Source organism: Aquila chrysaetos, chromosome 9, assembly GCF_900496995.4.
Source record: "Aquila chrysaetos chrysaetos chromosome 9, bAquChr1.4, whole genome shotgun sequence".
Lineage (NCBI taxonomy): Eukaryota > Metazoa > Chordata > Aves > Accipitriformes > Accipitridae > Aquila > Aquila chrysaetos.
In genome coordinates this window covers 39,379,139-39,400,733 of record NC_044012.1, presented here as the reverse complement: position 1 = coordinate 39,400,733, position 21,595 = coordinate 39,379,139, and the positions used below count along the sequence as shown (strand labels likewise).

The following is a 21,595-nucleotide window of genomic DNA, read 5'->3' as shown; positions in this document are numbered from 1 at the left end:
TTAGGGCTGTGAAAGAAACTGCCACTCAATATTCAGGTCCTTTTGCAAATTTTATTGTGCAGCATCTGCAACAGTCAATAGTGAAGATCTCATTTCCAGAACAAGACAGACACAATATTCCCTGACCCCAATAACACACTCCCAGAAGATGGGCCCTCCTGTGTCCCTGACTCTTCAATCAATGAAAACCAAATGCAGGCATGATCAGTAGGATGTGTTTTCCTAGTCACTGCTTTTTTATTTCCTTATCAGTAAACTGCAAAGCATGAAGAAGAGCAAGAGTGTGTCACGTCATATAGCAATGAACACAAAAAATGAAGCCCTTTTCATCATGTTTTGTAATGAAAATGTGGACTATTCAGAGACCTGGAAAGAGAAGCAAACCCTCAGACTTACAGACTGGGTTCTCTGGGAAAGGCACCACTCTTTTTTGTCTCATCAGTACCAGTTAACTCGTGGGAACTCAGTTCCATTGAAACCCAGTGTTCCTTCTCTCTGACATGAAATAACTCCAGGCTGAAGACATGCTACATAGTTATTGCTAATGGAGAAGGAGAACCTGCCCACTGTGGATTAGCCCACTCATGATTTCCTGCAGCTCTGCTTTCTTTGCTCATGCTTTCTTTCAGTGCTGACATATCCACATTTGTCCCAATAGAAGAATCTCCAAAATCTAGGCAATTACCAAGCAAGACGTTTGGCTTGAGGTGACAGGTTATGCTGGGATGCTTCTCTAGCATAGTGTCTCCTTTACACCAGGACTTTATACCTCCTTTACACCTTTTTTCTTCAGATGTAGCAACGAGTTCCCCCTGCCCCCTCTCCAAAAACAAAGGGTGAAGACCTTGCTCCAGGTCACAGAATTATGGTCATAAGCTCTTCAAGAATGTCCTAGTTGCCCCTATACCATGTACTTGGTCTCAAGTCTAATTGTAAGAGGGAGGAACATTGCATACCAGTTCTGCCTACTGATAGGCAAGATACTCTTCTTCCATTGGATTAAAGAGCTAAACACTTCTTTTCACCTGGACTGAAGCTCCTTCTCTGGGAAAGCTCAGCAGCACTGACGTGTTAAAAGGAGCAGATAATTTCAACGTGAAAACTCTGCTGCCTTCTCTCAGTTTCACAAGTATGCTGTACATTTGAACCTTCCACACTCACTTCCTCCAGTAGCTGTGGAGTCCTGGTTTTGGTAAGAAAATTAGCAGATCCTGTGTTTTCTGTTTACACAGCTGCTAACTTGCAGGGACTGACAAAGATCTTATTTCTTTATACACTATGTTTAATTTTTTTCTGCAGACGATTTAATTTGGCTCATATTTCAGCAGTTGGAGAGAACGACCAAGTTCATCCTGCATCCTACACTGCAGGTGATTATTTTTAAAATACACATTTGTGCTGTTTGTGGAGCAATGGATTCTCTCTTGCTTAGTGAAGCTTCTGGGCACTACAGTAATAAAACAGCAAAATATGGAGTGGAGAGTTTGTTATTAAAGTCTAGTAACAGTCATCACTGAGCAGTTACTCTGCTGTAGGGCTGTCTGTCTCTTCTTTCCACGGTAGTTCAGGCGGTTGAACTCCTCCATGACCTGCAGCATGGTCTTTCCTTTGGTCTCTGGCATCACCAGGAAGACAAAGATAGCCATGGACAGACAGTATGTCAGGAAAATGATGAAAGAGAAACTACCAAGACCTTCCTGTAGGAAAAGAAAGAGACAAAACATGTTCATATAAATTGATCTAGATTTCTTTCTCTTATGATATGAAGTTTCTGGTTTTGTATTTACTAAAAAACTTGGTCATGGACTCAGTTGATGTAAATCCTGCTTGCTGCCACCTGGGGAATGGCACCGAGTGGTAAGATGAACTAATTCTCCTTCCCTGTTTTAAGGAGGAAAGTTGTATGCTCGGCAGAGATTGATTGTCACTGACAATTCAGAGAAGCGCTGAGCTTCAGTTACTCTTCCTTTCTGCTCCATCCTTCTCAGTCTGTGCTAGACTGTGGAAGGTACGTATTGTGTTAGCTCTGCCCCTCCTTGCACAGTCCAAAACTGCAAAGGCTTTAGCTTCCTGCTACTTACAAGTGCTGGGTGAGATCTCTGGGACTACCGATTTTCCACATTAACCCCAAAGGACATGCACATACAGGACAAGGGGGGAAAAGAAGGGAGTCCCTCATAACATTCAGATGATGTCTGACAGTGTTGGTGCCTCTTGTCACCACTTCTGTGTTTGCCAGTGTCACACTCTAACTGTGTGTACAGTTAGCAGCATTTTGTGGTTCTGCTGGGCTTTTACTAGAAATCTGGGTAAAAAGAAAGAGGCCATCAGAACTGCAATTACTTTGGGCTCTGTCCTTTGCATGAAGTGTTGAAAAAGAGAAGTATGCTCTGGGCTCAAGAAGGCTCTAAACTCCTCTGAACCGAAACAAAACACCCTACTTTGCTTACCACAATGAAAGGGAACAAAAGTCCAAGGATGAATAGTTGGATCCAGTTTGTAGCACCATTAAAAACATAAGCAGCTGGTCTGTATGACTGAATAAATATTTCTGTGGGCAAGGGGCATAATACTCCAGCTGAAAAAAAATTTGGAGAAAAAAGGAAGTTTAGAAATTTTGCAAGCTGCTTCTGTAACTCACACTTCATATTGCCACAGAAGTTAATGGTTTTAACTGACCTGGAAGTGTTTGAGGTGCTGCTTGGCTCTTCAGGAGGAAGGCATGTAGGAATGCAATATGAAATGAAGTTTTACCTCCTACCACAGTATGGAGGGCAATATCTACCCCTGCGCTGAATCAGGAGTAGAGATTCACACTAACTGTGGAACAGCTATGCCTGGGACCTCTCCTAAAGGCTGCAGTGAGGAAGGAATGAGTTTATGAAACCATTCCAGTAGAAAATACCAACCTGGCCCAATGCCAAAGCTCATGATGAAAATAAAGATGAGTGCAACAGAGCAGTATGGTATCCAGGAAAAGGAATCCTATGGTAGGAAATGAAAAGCAATTAAGATTTTATTTATCCAGCTCCATTAGAACATTGACCACTGCTAAGTGTGTCAATGTTGAACATACGTCTGTTTCCTCTACTTCCAGAAACTTCACAAGAAGATAGTCTTGGCAGTGATCATGGTTGTATTAAAGCTATTGGCTTTAATCTGCATGTACATGACTGGGAACGGATGTCTGTTAGTACGATGGTTAGCCCCAAAAGTACTTCTACTCCCACTAAAAAGTTATTTGGGTGGAAGGAAATAGTAATATCTGCCATACAATAAAACATGAAGACAGGATACAGCTCTAATGTGTGAGGTCTTACCTGTAGTGAAAGCGTGACTGTGAGGAGCCCTAAAGCCAAGGCCATAACAGTGTAGCTTTTCCACAGCAGTGTCTTCCTCCCTGCACGCTCAATTAGGAAACCCTGCAACCAGGAGGACATGCTGTCAGCTCCAAAGGACAGACCTTAAAAGCAGGCACCGGTGAGCTGCTGCAGTAGCTGCCTTCACTGGCCAGGTAGGGGATGTCTTCAGAGTCAGGGACTGGGATGTGGTACCTCCTCTGGGAGGGTGAGTAAAGGCATCTGGGGGTACTGAGCAGGACCAAGAGCTGCAGGGAGGCAGGGCAAGGTGGGGAGGTGCAGGGCTGCAGGGAGCATTGCCCAGGCAGAGGAGGCCTGAGATGGCACTCTGCAGGCAAAGGATAGCAAGGGAGCAAAATGGAAATGCTTGCACTGTTAATTGCCATGAATCCTTCAGCCATTAGTCTTACTGGCAAGCGGACTCAGGGATGGTCACCTGCCCTTCCTACAGGGGAAACTGGAACTCCCAAGGCTGGCTCAGGCTGGGTCGTGATTTTGAGGGAAATACTCTCCTGTCCCACCATAAATTGAATATAAATGCCCATGTGTGCATGGTGTGTAGAGATGATTTTGTGTGATCAGTGCAAAGTACTATGGTTGATTTGTTGCAGAAGTTTGATTCCTGAAGCTCCTTTTACAGTAGTTCTGAGGATTGAAATGAACCACGCATTATAGCAGAATGAAATTCAGCTGAAGAGCCACTTACACACAGAACTGTGGTGAGGATCTCGGTGATCCCAACTCCCAGGGAGACATAGTGGGTTTGAGCAGGGGGGATTCCAGCCTTTATAAAGACACTGTATGCATAAAAGTAAACCTGGAAAGCATAGAAATGTGTGAAGGCTTTACCCATGTGATCATGTTTACACCAGCTTCTGTCTTTTTTGACAGAAAATAACTAATCAGCCCTTAACAAAAGTGAAAATCTTGATTTCAGTAACTAATCCTCAATGTTTTCATGTGGCTTATTTGTGCCAAACAGTTTTTACTAGCAGGTCTGTGTTGAACTTGGTAACAAATACAGCCTTTTTCTTCTTTTTTAGCTTGCTTTCAGCACTGCCTTTGTCTTATGTTACAGGTTATAATTCTGACATCTTCCACGTGTATTAGCATCTCATGTACTTTGGATGAGAAGCATACAGAAATGTGGACAGTATATACTAAACAAATGGTTTAAATTATCTTTCTACATCATCTTTAAGCCTTTGCAGTGATTTTGATAGTCATCATTTTTTCCAGATGTAAGCACTCCTAAAGCATAAGAAACTCCACTGTTAATATGCTAAGTTTCTACTGGTCCTTCATGGTATAGTTACTGCTGCACTAGTGAGGATAGAAAGGGGTCTTATGAATCTTGAAGTCTTTCTGAATTTGCAAAATTAATCATAGAATCATAGAATCATTTGGGTTGGAAAAGACCTTTAAGATCATCAAGTCCAACCATTAACCTAGCACTGCCAAGTCCACCACTAAATCATGTCCCTAAGCACCACATCTACACGTCTTTTAAATACCTCCAGGGATGGTGAATCAAGATAATCTGGATTTTAAAACTTTTATGCTTTTACCATAAGCTCATTTTATACAATAACTTTTCCAATACTCAATACTATCTACTGAAACATAGATAGAGATAGTTACAGAGAAAAGATATATTAGAGAGTATGTATCAGTAACTGGGATGTTGTAATTGTCTGCAATCTGAGAAAGTGCAAAGTTAAAGGATTTAAAAAGAAACCCAAAGAAGTAAGAGTATGGAAATGCACTGCCAGTGTACGTTACAAACCTGACAGTTTGTACTGAAATGGCTGAACAATTTTGGGTAGTGCATTCTGGAGTTCAGAGACCCAGAGGAGGTTATGCTGTTCTTTTCTTGTTCTGTATTTGGGATTTTATTTTATCCCCTTCCATTCTCTTATCATAGCAGGGTAATCCATAGAGATGCCTTCAGATGACACTTGCTAAAACACAGTTCTTGACTTATCCCAGGTCCCAAACTTCCATGGGAAAACATTATAAGGAACAGTAACAACAGATCCCCTCCTTACAGCCACTGTTGCAGTCAGCATTTTACTACTCTTTGCAGAGCTTACTTTTTGCCAAGAAACTGCAAGCAATCTAGAAAGCAGAGAGAAGTAGCACACGTACCACATTGACACCAATTAACTGCATGCAGGAGGCGACAAGGAAGAGAGTGATGAGCTGCCAACGGACAGCTTTGTCACGAAAAAGATCACAAACGCTCTTAGCCTTCTCCCCACGGATGGCTTCCTGCTCTGCCATCATGTCATCTATTTCGGCCATATGGTCACCATCTCCCCAGAGCTGCTTCACAGCTGGAAGGAGACAAGGAGAGAAGATGACTCCTGGTCCAAGCTAACCAGCACAGACATGAATTCAGAGGATTACTTCCTGCCTTGCAGAGTGTCTTATTTGAGCTTCAGGCTCTGTGCTTGTGTGAACTTCCCAGAGATCTGGGTTCAGATTAGGCACAGATCCAGTTCATTGCTATCTATTTTTACCCATAATCACAACCTCACCTTTGGCCAATAGCTGCTTACAGTGTTTCAATGTAAATCACACCTGAAGTCTTACCAATCCTTCCCCAAATACCGTCCTGCTAAAGGTGCAGTTCTAGTGCACACACCAAAACACAGACAAGGAAAAATGACTCCTACATTAAAAAATAAGTCTATATCTAAAGAGTTCTCTCTTTTTATAGTTAAAAACCCACAATGGCTGTTTCTCTGTTTATGTCAGTAGTTGCTGTTAGGGTTACTGAAGAACTGGAATGCTTACGGATATAGCATGACAGTAAAGAGCATCTCTTCCTTACATAGAGCCAGAAAGTACCATATCCACACCCTGACTGTTCAGGGCAGAATCTGTATTGATGGAAATACAAGCTCTGTGTGATCACGTCCCTCAGAAGATCCTGGCAGAGGGTAAGGGAAATACTAGTGCCAAGAGAGCACTAATATCAAAACAGAAGAGGCTGTCTTTCATTTAAGCTGAAGGTGGTTTCAGAGCTAAAAGACCATTTCCTTACCTTTGATGCATCCCTCTTTGTCCTTTTTGTCAATGAGCAGGTAGCGGGGAGAGTCTGGGAAGAAGGGGAGGGTGAGAAGCTGAAAGAGGGCGGGAAGCGCATTGACTGCCATGAGAACAGGCCAGAGAGCATCTACTCCGAGAACTTCTCTGAAACAAAACCAGCAGAGCGAGAGGAGCTGAGCAACTGCTGGCCATGCGAGCACACGCTGACACAGGGTGGTCCCTCGGCCCTGCTGCGTGTGTCCTGGCTGCTCGCGCCAAGGAGTCTCCAGCATCTCTCAGCCCAGAAAAATGAAAATCTCAATGGGAGGTGGAAGGGGAGAGCAGAGTGCTGTTGCCTGGAGCACGCAAATTACACAGTGTAGCCACCTGTTGCTCAGTGGCGAGTGCAGCAAGGCTAACTGCCTCCTCCTGCAGCAGCTGGGGGCCCACAGGGACAAACAGTGTCCCTGCACAAGCGCTGAAGAAAGAACCTGCGGTGGCTGATCCCTCTGATTCTGATCCAAAGTCTCAAGTTACAATTAAGATAGGATCCACGGGTTATCAGCCTGATATTGACTGCCCCAAATAGCAGCCACTGGGTTTCCTGCAGCTTTGAGAATACTGTCGCCAGAATGATGCGTGCCCTGGGAACGGGACAGACCATCTTTGGCACAGGACAGGCAGAAGGAGCCTGTGCTAGGGTGAATGAATCCACCATATGTTTCTGGTTTTGCGTGTGTGTTTGATGAGTGGGTGTGCCGGTTTGTGTGTATTTTCAAGAAAGTTTGGATCGATCTGATATTCCCTGCTCCTTCTAAAAAAATAAAACATAAAGGTCAGTTCTTACAAAAGATAGATTTCTTTCAAACCCATTTAAATCTGTTAAAGGTTTTTATTATCTGTATTTTGATCTGTCTTTGCTAGGAAGCAACAGTGTTCTTCAGCGTTAAATATTTTGTATGATTTCTGTCTCCCATTCACTTAAGTCAGGAATTTGGGCTGATCTAATTCAGTTTGGCTGCCTAGGGTACCCTGAAAACATGTCTAAAAATAGTAACTGATTTGCCTATCCTAAGCTTGCATTGATACATGCATATATTTTAATAACAATAAATTAAATAGCTCTCAGACCCCCTTACCTGAGACCCAGAGCAAATCCTACAAACTTTCCGACAGCAGTGGCAGTAGAAGCTGTTATGGCAATCAGGCCGCGGAGCTTCCGTGGGGCACATTCCCCAGCATACATGAGATGGATATTCAGAGCTAAGCCTGCAGTGACAAATGACTGTTAGGGCAATTCAGACTCCCATAGGTCTGGTGTTTTGGAGGGGACTATTACAGGCAAAGCATATAGGGTTAGGCTCTGAGACACTTTTTTAACCGTGCTGAGTATGTGTCTGCCTGACATGAAGCATGTTCCCACTACAGTGGCCTTGCATCTTTGCTAAATATTTCATTAAGCAAGTATGTTCCCCTGGGAAATCTGTCCTTCCGCAGGCTGGCCTTCTCTTACAATGTTTCCTACAGCCACATATACAGGATTGCTGTTACTCCCTTTAATCTAGATTATATATTTCAGTGTCTACTCAGGATACTATGTGCCTTACTTTGTGCTTGAAACCAACAAGTTAACAAATGCTATATATTCCATTTGCTCAGCGAATTTTTTTTGCTGGTTAGTATTATCTTTATCCAATAGCTCAGGGATTGAAAACACTGACAGAATGTAATCTTCTGAGGCATGCGGAAATTAGAATTGCCCAGCATGAAAACCATTCCCTTGTCTGTAATATGGAAGGCCGTATCAGCCACAACAAGCAGCAACAGAAACAACAGAGGTCAGCTTTCTATATAGTGAGCATGCTCCCCTGAAATATTGCATATGCTGGCTTTTTCACAAGTTGGCAGTACTTTTTATATGGATTGGATGTAAAGATAAAAGAATGAGAAATGGAGATATCACACGTGATTAATTTAATTATGTTTCTGTTTTCTTATTTAGTTAAAAATGCATTCAGCAATCAGGCCCTTTGCAGAGTTTAGTAAAAATCAGTGATCGGTATACTCAGTTTGGTAAATCTTTGTGACCCTCAGTCACTGGTTCTCCCAACTATTTAATACCATAGGTAGGAATGCTAATTTACCTCCACACACTCCAGAAAATAATCTTCCAGCAATGATCATCTCAAAGGATCCACACAGCCGGCTAAGTCCCATCAGAGTTGCACTCAGCAGAGCAGGGATATTGGCGAACAGCATGGCTTTCTTCCTGGAATTCATTTAAATTAATGTGAGCGTAAATATTGTCCTTGTGTCATTCACAGCCTGACAGAAGTGGCATGAATTGTGCCATGGTTAAAGACTGTGCCAGCCTCTGAGATCAGCTGCAGTGAAGTAAATGGGAAATGGGAATGGGAAAACTTTGTCATGGACTGATAAGCTAGTTGAAGCTTTTGATGCCTCTAGTGGAGCCAATATCTACACTGAAGAGCAAGCTTTGTGAGCAGTTGTCTGTGAAATTCACTTTAAAATGCATGCACTCCTCATGTGATTTCTCTGGACTGGATTTGCTTTGGAATTTATAAGCGAGAGGCTATGATTTTCTTTGTGATCATTGGCAGATTTTGCCATTCTGTTTCTTCACTGAACTGATCCTTCATCTGAAGCAGGTCTGGGCTGCTCACAGTGCCACTTTACAAGCAGTGTTTCTCCCAGGACATAGTCACTTATTTTTGCAGTTGTGGGTGTAAACAGAAAGACTAATGTAATCACTATTCCTACCTTCCAAATCTAACAGACAAATATCCAGCAGACAGGGACCCCAGAAGCCCACCAATACTGTAAATGGACACAACAAAGGACCACATCAAAGTAATCATGTCTTCGCTGGGAGAAAAGCTGTATCTCTTCAGCCAGGTCTCACGGATGAAACTTTTGATGTACTTTAAAAGAAAAACAGAAACCAATGGACTCAGTCAACATGTTTTTGCATAATTCCACCTCTTTTTAACTTCTCTTACCTACTTACTGCTCTTTTTGATACATTTCTATCAACACCTTGGTTGAAATCTTAGCCCCAGTGAAATCAAAGGGAATTTTGCCACTAACATCCCCAGAGTTAATGTCTTACCAACAAGGTGCAATGAATAAATATCTCAATATTAAATATCAATGGTGAGTGTCACTAAGAGAGTGGCAGGTTGGTCTTCTGTTTATGTGCTAAACCCTGATTGTTTTGCTACCCGATCTTCCTTGCCATTCCTGCTTGTCTCTCTGTCTCTCTTGTCCACCTGCTGCTTCCTGTCTGATGCCTTGGGTGAAATCCAGGTTTGACTTCAACTGACTTCAGTGAGATCAGGATTTGTCGCTTGATGTGGCCCATTGTGGGGTCTCTCTGACCTACTGTTCATAACCTCCATGGCACCCTCATTCTTGATGAGGGTTCCCAATGTGGTAATAGTATGAGTTCAATGTCCTTGGCACCATTCAGGATGACTAACTTGTCCCCTGATTTTCCTTTTCCAGCTGCAGGTACCAGTGCTGACCTCAGCTGTAGAGCTACAGTCCTTCCCTGTCCTATTTCACCTTACAGTCACTTAGACCTAGTGTATGTGGCCAAGCACATGGTACAAAGGACTCCCTGAGCACTGGAAAGAGGAGAATGTCCTGTAAGCAATCCAACTCAGTAAGGGGGAAATGGCTGACTTTATAGATATCACTCATCCTCCCCTTTCCCAGTTCTGTCGCACCAGACATTTAACTTCTGCTAAATGAAACAAAAGAGCAATAGCAGCCACTCTTAGAACCAAGAAACCACAATAAGTCTAGTTTTAAGAGCAGAAATGAAAAAGTTATTGATTGCATATAGAGGCAGGAATGCATGAGAACACTGAAATCCATGCTGGTAGCTCAAGTTTTGAGCTGTCCATGCTTACCTCAGCAGGAGAATTGATAATGGAGACCTGCAACCCATACTGGAAAGCTCCACCAATGCCCAGGACAAAAGCCAGGAGGAAGAGATTGTAGCTCATTTTCTGGCAGGAAATAAAAACAGCAAACAAAGCTGGTAGAGCTATTCAGACATGCCCCCAGCTGTCCTGTTTTACCTCCAGGAACTCTAACAGCTTGAGCAATGCCATGCACCTGCCTCCTCTGAGACCAAGGAGCCAGTGCAGAGTGCAACAGAAGACCACAGCTACTAAAGCAAAGGACAGTGAGAAATTTGAGAGGCAAAGCTTGTAGCTGTCTCCCAGAACCCAGTTACACACTTCAGTGCTTCTGTTTTCAGCTTTGGCCATCTTAATCTGCACTATCATAGGGTAACTATTTGCAGGAGCATGGTGCAATGTGCAAGCATTCTGTGCATGATTCTATTTGTCCTTTCTTCTCCTTCTCCTTTCCCACTTGTTATGTCACCTAAATGAATATTTTGCTCAGTGACTTGGCTGAGACTGGATAAACATTTGGGGATTGAAGGGCATTCCTGGTTTCATTGTTTATTCATCCTTTCTTAGAACTATATCTGATAGGAGGCTTAAGAGTAACCCCCACAATATAGTACTGTGATACATGCATATCCCATCCCTCCCACTCCCACTGTTCTCTGTTACTGAGTGTCCTAGTGATATTCTGTCCAGCAATGATGGCATGATGCTGCACTTCTATCTCTAGAACAGATAATATTCAAAAGCAATGCTGAACAATGACTGCCAAACATTTACAAGCTGATTTCTAATCAGGTGAATGCCATTGCTTGAATGGGCATCAAATTTATCCGTGTTGCAATATCACTGGCTTCAAAGGAGTCAGCTCTAAATAAATTTGGCATTTGGCACATTCATATATTAAATCACAATAATCTCCTGTTTGTCAAAGCACTAGGAAGAAATGAGATTCACAGTCTCTACTACTAGACATCCCTACCATCCTTTGTGCTACAAAAAATGCCACATATCAGCAGGAAACTCCCCATCAGCAAAAAAATCAGTAAGCCCTATTCTAAGTGCAAATTTTATATTGCACCTGCAGCAAATTTCTTAGTCTCATCCCCATTCTGTACTATAACACCACTGCTTGCTTCTTCTGTTGCATCTCTTGGGTGACTTTTCTAGTCTAATAGATTTTTAATTCAGGAAGATTTTTTTAACTTAATAGTCATCCTAAAATTGCTTTTTAAAAACATTTTTGTTATATCTTTTCTGGGTATCCATTCCTATACCTCCTTGACTAGAAAGGATTGTTTTCCATCCTTTGGTGTTTACATCTTTCAGATACTTTGTTATTCATAACTTTTTTATTGTGGAGGACTTTTTCAGTCTTCCAGCCCTCCTCCATCTATCAAATCATATAGCTTTTTTTTGTTGCTGTGCTCTGAACTCCCTTGGTTTGTCTTCCCCTGTTATGTATCAGACATTAAATATAAACACGCTCTTAAATCCAGTTTTCTTTGCTTTTTAAAGATAATTCCTTGCAAGATATTTGATGTCTTTCAGATATGACCTCATACGATCATTTTAACCACATCTGATTCAGATTTTTTTTTTCTGTACTTAATTTATGCAACAGGTCTTTTAGAATAGCAGAAAGGAAAAGTATGCAAAAATTCTATCTGGGGAAAAAAAAGATAAACATATACCAACTTGCATGCAAAGGCAGTCATCACCACTTGCAGACTAGGTCTTTCCCAATGCTTTCTTTGGTTACTTTGGAAAAAGTCACTCTATATGTAGAGAAAGAGTAGCCTGAGATAATATTTCAACATGTCATTTCATTCTTTCTCAGTGTTTCCACTCCCTTTGGTTTGTCATGAAGTTCTTGCTATTTGGTTTGTCATTATTGTGTTGGTTACTGATGAAACTGCAGATAATTTTGGCAAGCTGTGCGTTCATGCCAGGTCACTAGGGAAGAGAAGCTCCAGCAGCAGCTGACAAATAATATGAGCTGCAGGAGATGAGTAAAGGACAATAAAAAAGGCACTGATGGAAGCCAAAGTCCAGATACTGGCGCAAACTAGAGTGGACTGGCGTGGACTCCCCAGGTCATAGGTTGGGTAATCAGTTATCACATTTAAAGGAAAAGTTCCTGACTGCTACTTTAGGCCTCAATACAGCAAAGCCTTCTGAAGCCTGACTTGACCAAGCCTGACTAAGCCTATGCATTCAACTCTTGAATTATGGGATCAGTTGACACTTTAAGAGCAATGGTCATTGCCTGAAAGTTCAAGTGTGTGTCCCTGTAATATATGGTAGATGGTAGGAAAGTTGAATGTCTGTCTTAAATCCTGACTGTAAAATAAATAAATTACATCTGTACTTTTATCCATAATTCTCAAAGGGCCTCTTTATCTAGCAGTCTCCAAGATGGTTCTGTTAAAATGCTTTTACAAGTTATCCAAACAGCTTAGGGGGACATTCTTTCTCCTGGTGAGTGGCTGCACTTGGCAGTTCCCCAGGCTAGGATGCTGCGTGTCTTCGGTGTCTGGAAGAATCCCAGCCCCAGCTGGATTGGAAGTGAGAGGTGGTTTGTGCAGAGGAGCATTGTCTGAGGACAGCAGCAGTAACTATTTTTCTCTGGTGTTGATAGTTATTAATCAATCCAACAGTGCATGGTGGTTTGATTTGTAAACAATAATATGAACTATGAATCTCTGACGATCACTTTTCAAGACGTATTTTTGCTTAACACTTCACAGGGTAAGAAAATTGACCTAAACAAGTGTCATATATTTTTTCAGTTGAAGGTGTTTTAATTCAGTAACAATTAACCAACTTCTTAAATGCTTCAATTAAAATGTAACCAATTAGACCAATTAAAATGTAACCACTGTTTGTCTTTGCTTAATCAGTCTAAAGACACCTGATTTCAGGCCATAGTCAGAAAAAAAGCTGGAGGTTGGAATTAGTGTTTTCTGACACATGTACTTGCAGGACTGGCTCCTAATCTCAGGAAGTCAAGTAAATGTGCATAATTTCTGAACAGGCATGTTTCATACTGTCAGGTGCAGACAGCCTCCGACCTTCCAGGGGTCCGGGGAAAGGCACAACAATACTGACTCGTGGGAGTAGCCACAAAAGTCGCCAAGGTGAGGACCTCTGGACATTGGAGGACTTCTCCCAGTCTTAACCAATTCTTCTCTGACGTGTACATCTCAGCAGTGTGTCCCAGGTCCCTCCCTCTGCCCAGGCAGTCTCTTCAGTCCATCCCCTGCTTCCTAGCCTGTATCTTTTCTACTGCCTTGTCTTCTTTGCTTCACTTCTGTCTCCTGTCCTTTCTCTGGTCCTCACTAAAGGAATGACAGAATATTTTGATACCTTCATGATGGTACCAGCACTTTTTGCTTTGACTGTGTGTTTTATTCTTTCCATCTGCCCCTTACTGCTCTCTCCAAACTATAGAAATGAAAAGTATCTCTGCAGTTCCCAGCTCCATGGAGTCCTGCTCTTGATTGTCTTGTCTCAAAATCCTGTGTATTTCAAAATCTCAGTGTCGTCCAAGAGCAGAGATCCTGCTCTTGCCCATGTCTGTATACGAATGACTTCTAAAATAGCAGCAATCACAAATGAACAAAAGTTTAGTTTTATTTTTCCTATGTTATAAACCTTAGGTAGTGAAAGACAGTTCTTGCACAGACTCCTCTTCTGAGCAATAGATCTGCTGCTCCACTCATGACCAGCATGACAGTAATACACTCCGGAAATGTTTAGTCTTGTCATTCAAAAATGTTGCATTTTTTAAAAAATGCAGTTAAAAAATATACTGAAAGAAACTTTAACTACTTATTTTGAAAATGTATGTGTTCTTTGCTGCAACCATCAGCAGTGCTGTGATTTTCATACCAACAAAGCCAAAAGAAAAGAGATGGCTTGATTATGGTTTTGAGAAGAAACTGGGAGAAATTTCACCAGTCAACCCAATGCCTGTGAAAGGCAATATTAAATGAGGAGTGTTGCCCTGTTCCGTACCAGGTTAGCTAAAAAGAATCAGTACCACATCTGGGTCTTTTCGAATATGCTGTATGGAGACAACAAGAACATGCTGTGAAGAATGTTCTGCTGTGATCTAAATCTCCACATCCAAAATAAGCTGCTGCTATAAGACCTCCTCACCACACCCTAACCTTAGCAGAGCGCAGGTGTAAAACCCAACAAGATGCACCAGCAGTGTCCATGAGAGCAGTACAAGTTGGACTAGAGAATTACTTGTGCTTTGCAACACAAGTTGTCTGGAAGACAACAAACAAGCCATGAACAAAACCAGTCCAGAATAAATAGTCTGCAAAACAATGCCCAAAAGTCAGTTGTATAATAAGCTACTTAGCAAGTACTAGAAGCTTTCTTCCTAATCCACATGTCACATGTTTTTATAGCTGAAAATAATTAACTGTTCACTATTGCTCAACAAGTAGGGGTCTATTTGAAATCACTTAATAGCAGAAACAAGGGGAGCACCAAGACAAGGTACTGAGAATTCCATCTGGTGTCTGAAAACAGAACTTAATCATATTAATTTCTGTGTTAGGGAGCCCAGATTCAGGGGCAAGGAAAGAAAGGCTTCTGAGATGGAAGTTACTGTTTGTCTGGAGGAGAAATATAGAAGAAATTCAGGAGAAATTTGCTAAAGCATTGCATGGTGTTGCTTGATGAGAGAATAAGGCATCATTCTGTCACTCTCTAATATGGATTCTAAAATATGTATATGTTACTTAGCACTAAAAACTGAAAACAGATTATTAAACTTTCGTTGGGATATATCAGTTCACGTATATCTTTTCAAGGTGAACCTAAGAACCTAAGAGTAATATATTGTCCCTAACCCTACTTCTCTCTTAGTGTCCCTGCAAAAGAACACAACCACTGCAGAATTTCCCCCAGATACCATCCTCCTCTCTTCTGCTACATGGTGGGTTTGATCCCTTCAGGGCCTTTATAAAAAACTACATGGGTCTGAGCTTTGAAGTTCCATTTCTTGAACTCCTCCAAGGTTTCCAGGAAGGACTTTCCCTTTGTCTCAGGAAGGAAAAACCCAATGTAGAGTGCAGTGCAGACGCAGTCCACAAGGAATGGGACATAGCAGAAATGTGCTAGACTTTTCTGAGGAGGAGGAAAAAAACAAGACCGTGTTGGTGACATTCTGTACGACGACAAATAGGCCACTAATCTCTGTTCCTGTGTGGACTCACTTCACCCGGGGAGTATTTCTGTACACCCTGGTGAGGGCCTCACATGCCTAAATGCAACAGGTCCCCAGCACAGTTTGGGAGATTTGACAGAGCAGGAAGAGTAGTATCTCAAAATGTCTTTTTCTGTCTTTCTATATGTAATTGTATAGAATGGGGACCCACAGTAGGAAATAAGACAGGATTGGATATTGTGGAGTTCTGCTCCCTTTCACTTCAGGAATCACCTTAGGGAATGATGCCAGGGTCTGACCATGGGAAATTACATCACAACTCTAGTGCCAGCTGTTCTCAGCTGAGGACAGAGGAGGAATATTGGTCATCCATGCCCCATATTAATCCTCTTCCAGCCTCACATCAGAAATCACAGTAGGGAACATGGAGGAAGTTTGGTTTAGAGGAGTTCTGACCACTTTCCTCATAGAGATACTTTTCATGGCAGTGCTATCTTGCTGTGTGACTGCAGCTTGTGATATTCCAGGCCCTGTCTCTTTTCCTGGTCACTATAAGAGCCTCTTTCTTGTACAAAACACTAAAGAGCTGCAGGTGGTTGCTTTGCCTTGGGAACCCACCACAATGAGTGGAAGGGCTGTTCCAACCAGAAATAGGTTGAACCAGAGCAGAGAGCCACAGATCATGTAAGCAACTGGACAGGACATTTGATCAAAAACCTCTGTGGGGAGAATTCCTGTTACACCAGCTGGAAAAAGAAATGGCAAGAAAGTTAATAATACCGTTAACATTATATTAAAAACCAGAGAACATATACTAACAAGCAGAAGCAACATGAAGTTTATGAGAACAGTAAATTATTCTCACTAGTCAACAATGCCAGAACAAGTGGTAATAGAGATTAACTGCAGTGGGGAAATTTTAGGTTAAATATTAAGGACTGGCTAATTATTCAAACTCTCTCATGTTAGAATAAACTGCCAGGAAAGGTTTTGTAATCCACATTATTCTCACCAGGACCCAACTGTGAGAATGGCTTATAATTAATTCAACCCTATGGCACCGTAGGGACTGGGACAAGAAATTACTGCCAACTCATGTGGCATGCGACAGTGGCAGCTTGGTTCTTTTTTCACTTGCCTTCTTTCAAACTCATGTAAGTGAACAGAACCTCACATCTACTCACACACGGCGCAAACATCTGCACACGCACACAGCCTGTGTGCTGCCCCCACGACCACAAAAACTAATGGATTCTGCCAAGAAAATGCATGTTAGTAGGCTAACAAATAGATGTGGAAATTGTGCTTTCAGGTATCTGCAAGTAAATAATCAGATGACATAGCTGTCATTCTCTAGGGTTAAAGTGAAGCATTAGAAATGCTGGTCTACAGCCCTAATGGATTGGGCAGCAAATCAAAACCTTGTTGTCCATTTAAGACAAGAATTGCCTCCAAGTGCCATCACAAGATGGCTGTAAGGAGGAACAAGACAGAGAATGGCACAGACTGTCCCTGCACAACACTGACTTCCAGGGGCATGCAAGCTCCCGTGAAACAGCTGAAAACTGCTGGCAGAAATTGCCTCATTCTTTTGAGTGTGCTGTGGCTAAAGAGGGTCTTAGAGTTTCCATAAGCTGCTTGCACACATCTCCAAGCCCCTGCAGGACCCAAAAGTTTCAGTGAAAACACTGAGGAAACTGACCTGGTCCAATTCCAAAGCTCAGGATAAGGGTGAAAATGCAGGCCATGCTGACATAAAGGCATCCACCTAATCTGAATCTATAGCCACAGAGACCAACAGAAAAACAGTGAGGGCACTTACACTTATTTGCCACCACTAAACACCCCAGTCATATAAAAGGCAAAGCCCAACTCCATTCCACTTAAATAATTAAGTTTATTACCTGCTGGCTCAGAGCAACCATGAAGACAATGGCCCATCCTGCCATGAAGATACATCTACCCAGGAGCAGTGGCCTCCGACCAGCATAATCTAGAATCACATTTTGCACAAAGTAACCCAGGGAAATAAAACAAGATATTTAACTTGTGTTTATATTTCCTGCCTGCTCTCTCTTCCCATTTCAATACTCCATGCCTAGTTCGCTCTACAACTACTTTAAGGATGTTGTCCACTTCTTAGCATAGAAAGGAAAAGTCAAAGGAAAGAGTCTGCTGGCAGGAGTCAGGCAAGAAGGGTGTTCAGGGGAGATGAGAATGTCCCAGCTGCAGCCTAAACTCTGCCACTATCTTGTCACTAGCAAGAGAGTTACATTTTTTAGAGATTTCAGACAGTGACGATGATGCAGTGTCTGACAAAATACTTCTGCATTAACCTGTCTGGACATGAGTGCTGAGAGACTGCCTGGCTGCTGTACATAAAGAGCTTCCTTGGCATGAAAAGCAATGTAAATCCAAAATTTGTAATTAACAGCCTCCTCACTGACTCAACAGAGTTGGCATGTCAGCAGAGTGCATTAAGAGTCTCACACAAGTGACAGACATGATCAGATCACAGCTCCCCATGCTGATTACAACATATGGGATTTTGTCCTGAGGAATTCCAGCCTCCTGGAATACGTAAGCTGCATAAAAATACATCTGGGGAGAGAAAAGAGGAGAAAGCAGTGAGGGAAAATGTCTGAAAATACATCCCATTGTTTTTCCTGAAGGATCACGCAGAGAATGACTAATGCACTGTCATACAGACTATTTTGACAGCGTCCCTCTGAATCTTGCCATAATACACAGGTGTACTTTGGGAACTATGCACCTGAGGTTTGAAGATCTCCACAGGCAGAGCAGACCACTATTCGTTCTTCCCCTGCAGCAGAAATGTTAAACCCAAGAGCTTGCACCGATGTCTCATGATACAGCAGTGCCGCCGATTGCTGTGGCTGCCAGGCTGCTTACTGAATCATTCCCACAGAGCTGCATGGCGCTGCTCAGCACAACGATACTCATCAGCTGCCACCTCAAAGCTGGATTTTGGAAGAGCTCCCAAGGGTCCTTTGCTCTCAGACCTTTAACAGCAGCCTGTTCAGCCAGCATCTCTTCCGCTCAGGTCACTGTTGCCTCTGAGCTTCTGCAGTGCTGCAAGGACAAGGGAACCCCTTATTCCCTGAACTTTACCTTCAGTTTGCCTGCTCTGCCAGGTGATGGATTGAGCAGCAAGTGATGGCTGCAGAAAGCTGTAGGACAGAGTCTGTGATCATGGTGTTACCTTCACAGAGATGGCCAGTTGTGGTGCGGCCAGTTGTGGTGCAGCCTCTTGAAGGATTTGGGGGAAAGGGAGTGCAAATCCCTGACCATTGTTTGATAAGACAGTATTTCCAACCAGTGCCATTTTAGCAGCCACGCTTCTGACTCAGATCTCAAGTGACTTCCCTGGGACATGCAGGCAATTAAGATGTTCTTGGTACACAGCATATACTCCCCGGAAATTAATTCCAGCCACTCTGTATATGGGGATTTGTATGCTACAAATCTAAGCAAATCCCTTAATATGAATTGGCTTCAGATTTGGTCATGAGCTCTTCAACCAGTATTTATTTCACTTCATAGTTACAAAACATATTCGCCATTGTGAACACAAGTCCCACCTTTTGACCCTACCATTGTAGCAAAAAAGTCTTTTGTAGGAAGATGCCTTTCAATTACCTCAATAGATCAAAAATATTTAAGATTATAGAATGTTATTTAGTTTGGAAAGAGGAAGTGATCATATTTGGAACTTGATATGATACTTCTTACGTGTAAAAGTTGTGGCACCATTCTCAAAACGTCGGGGCCCAAGACTGTGCACAAAAGCAGGATGCAAAAAAGCATACATTCATCTGCGTTCGGAATTACTGTGGATGTTCATACAAATACATACCCAACCACCACCTGGGCACTATTTAAGGGTGCGGCAGCTAATGCAATTACAGACATTGATGGCACCACGTATTTTGTACAGACCAAGTCTGGTTCTCTGGTTTAGAAAAACATTATCCATGGGACTAGTGACATAGCCATGGTATTGGGCTTAAAGCTTTTATGTTCATCTAAGGAGGCTGGCAGAGTCACCAAACAGAATATTTGTCTTGGAAAGAAGTCTACATTTCAATCTGATTCGGACTGAACGTGCTGGACTGTATGTTAAGAATAGGCAATCAACCTTCTCACTGTTTATGTGCCCAGTCAGTAGATCTCACATGCTCAGTGAGAGGCTAACAGTCACCCTAAACTCACCAGAGAAGCAGGATTCTTTATCTCCATGGTCAATCAAGAGGTATCTGGGACTTTCAGAGAACCAAGGCAGAGCCATGAGCTGGATCAGGGCAGGCACCACATTTCTAGCTAAAAGGAATGGTCAGCTCTCCTCCCCTCCTAGTAGCTCCCTAGAGAAAAAAAACAAAAACAAACAAACCAACATGATTTGCACAGTACATTTTACAACCTGGCAAGAGCCCAGCATCCTCTGCTGCATGTGGACACTCAAAAAGAAAGAAAAAAGAGGGGTAGTAAAGAAAAAAAAAGAAAAAAAAATGGAGAAGAGTAAGTATAAACTGGTCTTCTAGCTCTACATTACTTGAGTCCAACAACCTGACACAGCACCAACCTCAGGGCTGTAAATGATGCAGAGGTCAAGGCCACAGCTCCTCTGAGTTTCTTTGGGGCACTTTCTGCCAGATACATGGGCTGAATGTTCATGCTTACACCTGGACAAGGCAGACAAATGCTGACCTCAGCTTGTAGACAGAGGAGATGAGGACAAATGCAGTCAGCCACCTCTCGAGGTTGCCAGCTGGACCCTTCTGTTGTAGGCCATGTGATGACTGATCTACTGTTCTATCATGATTTCCTATTTAAAAGGTTGACAGAAAGCTGAGCACAAAAATGATGGTGATTATGTAGGTGGTTACTGTGATATGGAGTTGAGCTGAAATCCTTGTAGCACTTCAGCTGGGTCAGAATATGATGAGAAGGTAATGTGGGGGAAAGAACTGTTCCCCATTGGGTTTTGAGACATTAAATACTGCCATATTAGGTAGTTTCTCCCTGCCAGCTCCCTGCCAGAATGTTAATGGCAGGCTGATCTGTGATAGAAAACATGTTTTCATGGTTTTTAACTGTGGCAGGTATTGTGCTGTAGGGCTCATAATTCCTCTTGGACTAATGGAAGCTGCAAAGCTTAAAATAAAATCCAGCCTTCCCAATATCATGGCCATGGGACCAGCAACGACAGCCCCAGTGCGTCCTCCCAGAGGGCACACAGAGACAGTGAAAGACCACAGCAGCAGTATCACGTTGCTCTCAAGGGGAATGCCTGGGCACTCCAGCCAGGTTTCATTCATGAACATCTGGATGTACTGAGGGAATGACAGTGCTGCATAACCATGACATAGGGATGAAGGGCACTGAGAAATGTAAAGGCTTCCTTATCAATATATCTGTTTATTCTGTGTTCATGCCTCCAAACCTTCGGTTGAAAAATGGCCTCCAGTTCTTAGATGTGTTTTTAACAGAGGGTTAGAGTGTAAAACTGTAGCTGTTGAAAAGTTGTACTTGGTTTGTATCTGTATGTAGCTATCTTGGATAATTTAAAAATGTATTTCATGGGTCCAGATTTGAATTTAAGGGCAAAAGCCAATTTCAAAGGATGCAGGTTGGAAAATTTTAGAATTAGATTTGCTAAATCAGTTGAAACAAGGCTTCTGAATAAATTCTTGTGACACTAGGTCCTGCTCAAGGGTGGCTCTTGACAACAAAGTCCTGTACCTCAGATGTGAATTATACAGAGGGAACAACACATCCTTCCCTTCTCACCCTCAGTATTAGCAGACTGCGTATTTTCAGTGGCAGGCTACTGTTTATAGCCAGACTGAGGACACTAAGGAAGTGTCTGTCTCAGGAGGAGGCTCTCAGACTAGCAGTACTTACTGAAGTTGGAGCATTGATGATGGAGATATTGTAACCATATTGGAAAGTGCCTCCAATCCCAGTGGCACATATTGTCAGGATCAGGATCTTGCTCTAAAGCTGAAGAACATGGATAGAAAATGGATGGCTTCCTTGCACAAAATAAAATG

General features: G+C 42.5%; 1 protein-coding gene across 1 annotated transcript; it reads right to left on the bottom strand.

Moving 5' to 3' along the window:
• Positions 1 to 31: 31 nt before the first annotated feature.
• Positions 32 to 20,245, bottom strand: LOC115346463 (solute carrier family 2, facilitated glucose transporter member 11-like). The gene is made up of 13 exons (XM_041126312.1): positions 19,755 to 20,245; positions 10,328 to 10,426; positions 9,174 to 9,334; positions 8,537 to 8,661; positions 7,532 to 7,661; positions 6,409 to 6,557; positions 5,508 to 5,695; positions 4,066 to 4,176; positions 3,321 to 3,422; positions 2,910 to 2,985; positions 2,680 to 2,757; positions 2,451 to 2,578; positions 32 to 1,697 (listed from the first exon to the last, which is right to left on the bottom strand). Exons 1-13 carry the CDS (start codon positions 19,779 to 19,781, stop codon positions 1,491 to 1,493), a joined length of 1,581 nt encoding a protein of 526 aa, XP_040982246.1. The 5' UTR covers positions 19,782 to 20,245; the 3' UTR covers positions 32 to 1,490.
• Between the last annotated feature and the right edge of the window lie 1,350 nt (positions 20,246 to 21,595).

Coding starts and splice junctions, on each gene's coding strand:
- LOC115346463 (XM_041126312.1), bottom strand. CDS start 19,781: ATGGAGATAAAGAATCCTGCTTCTCTG. Junction 7,662..8,536: donor ATTTTCTGGAGTGTGTGGAG/GTAAATTAGCAT, acceptor TTGTCACTGCAG/GCTTAGCTCTGAATATCCAT. Junction 4,177..5,507: donor AGTTAATTGGTGTCAATGTG/GTACGTGTGCTA, acceptor TATGCTTTCCAG/GTTTACTTTTATGCATACAG.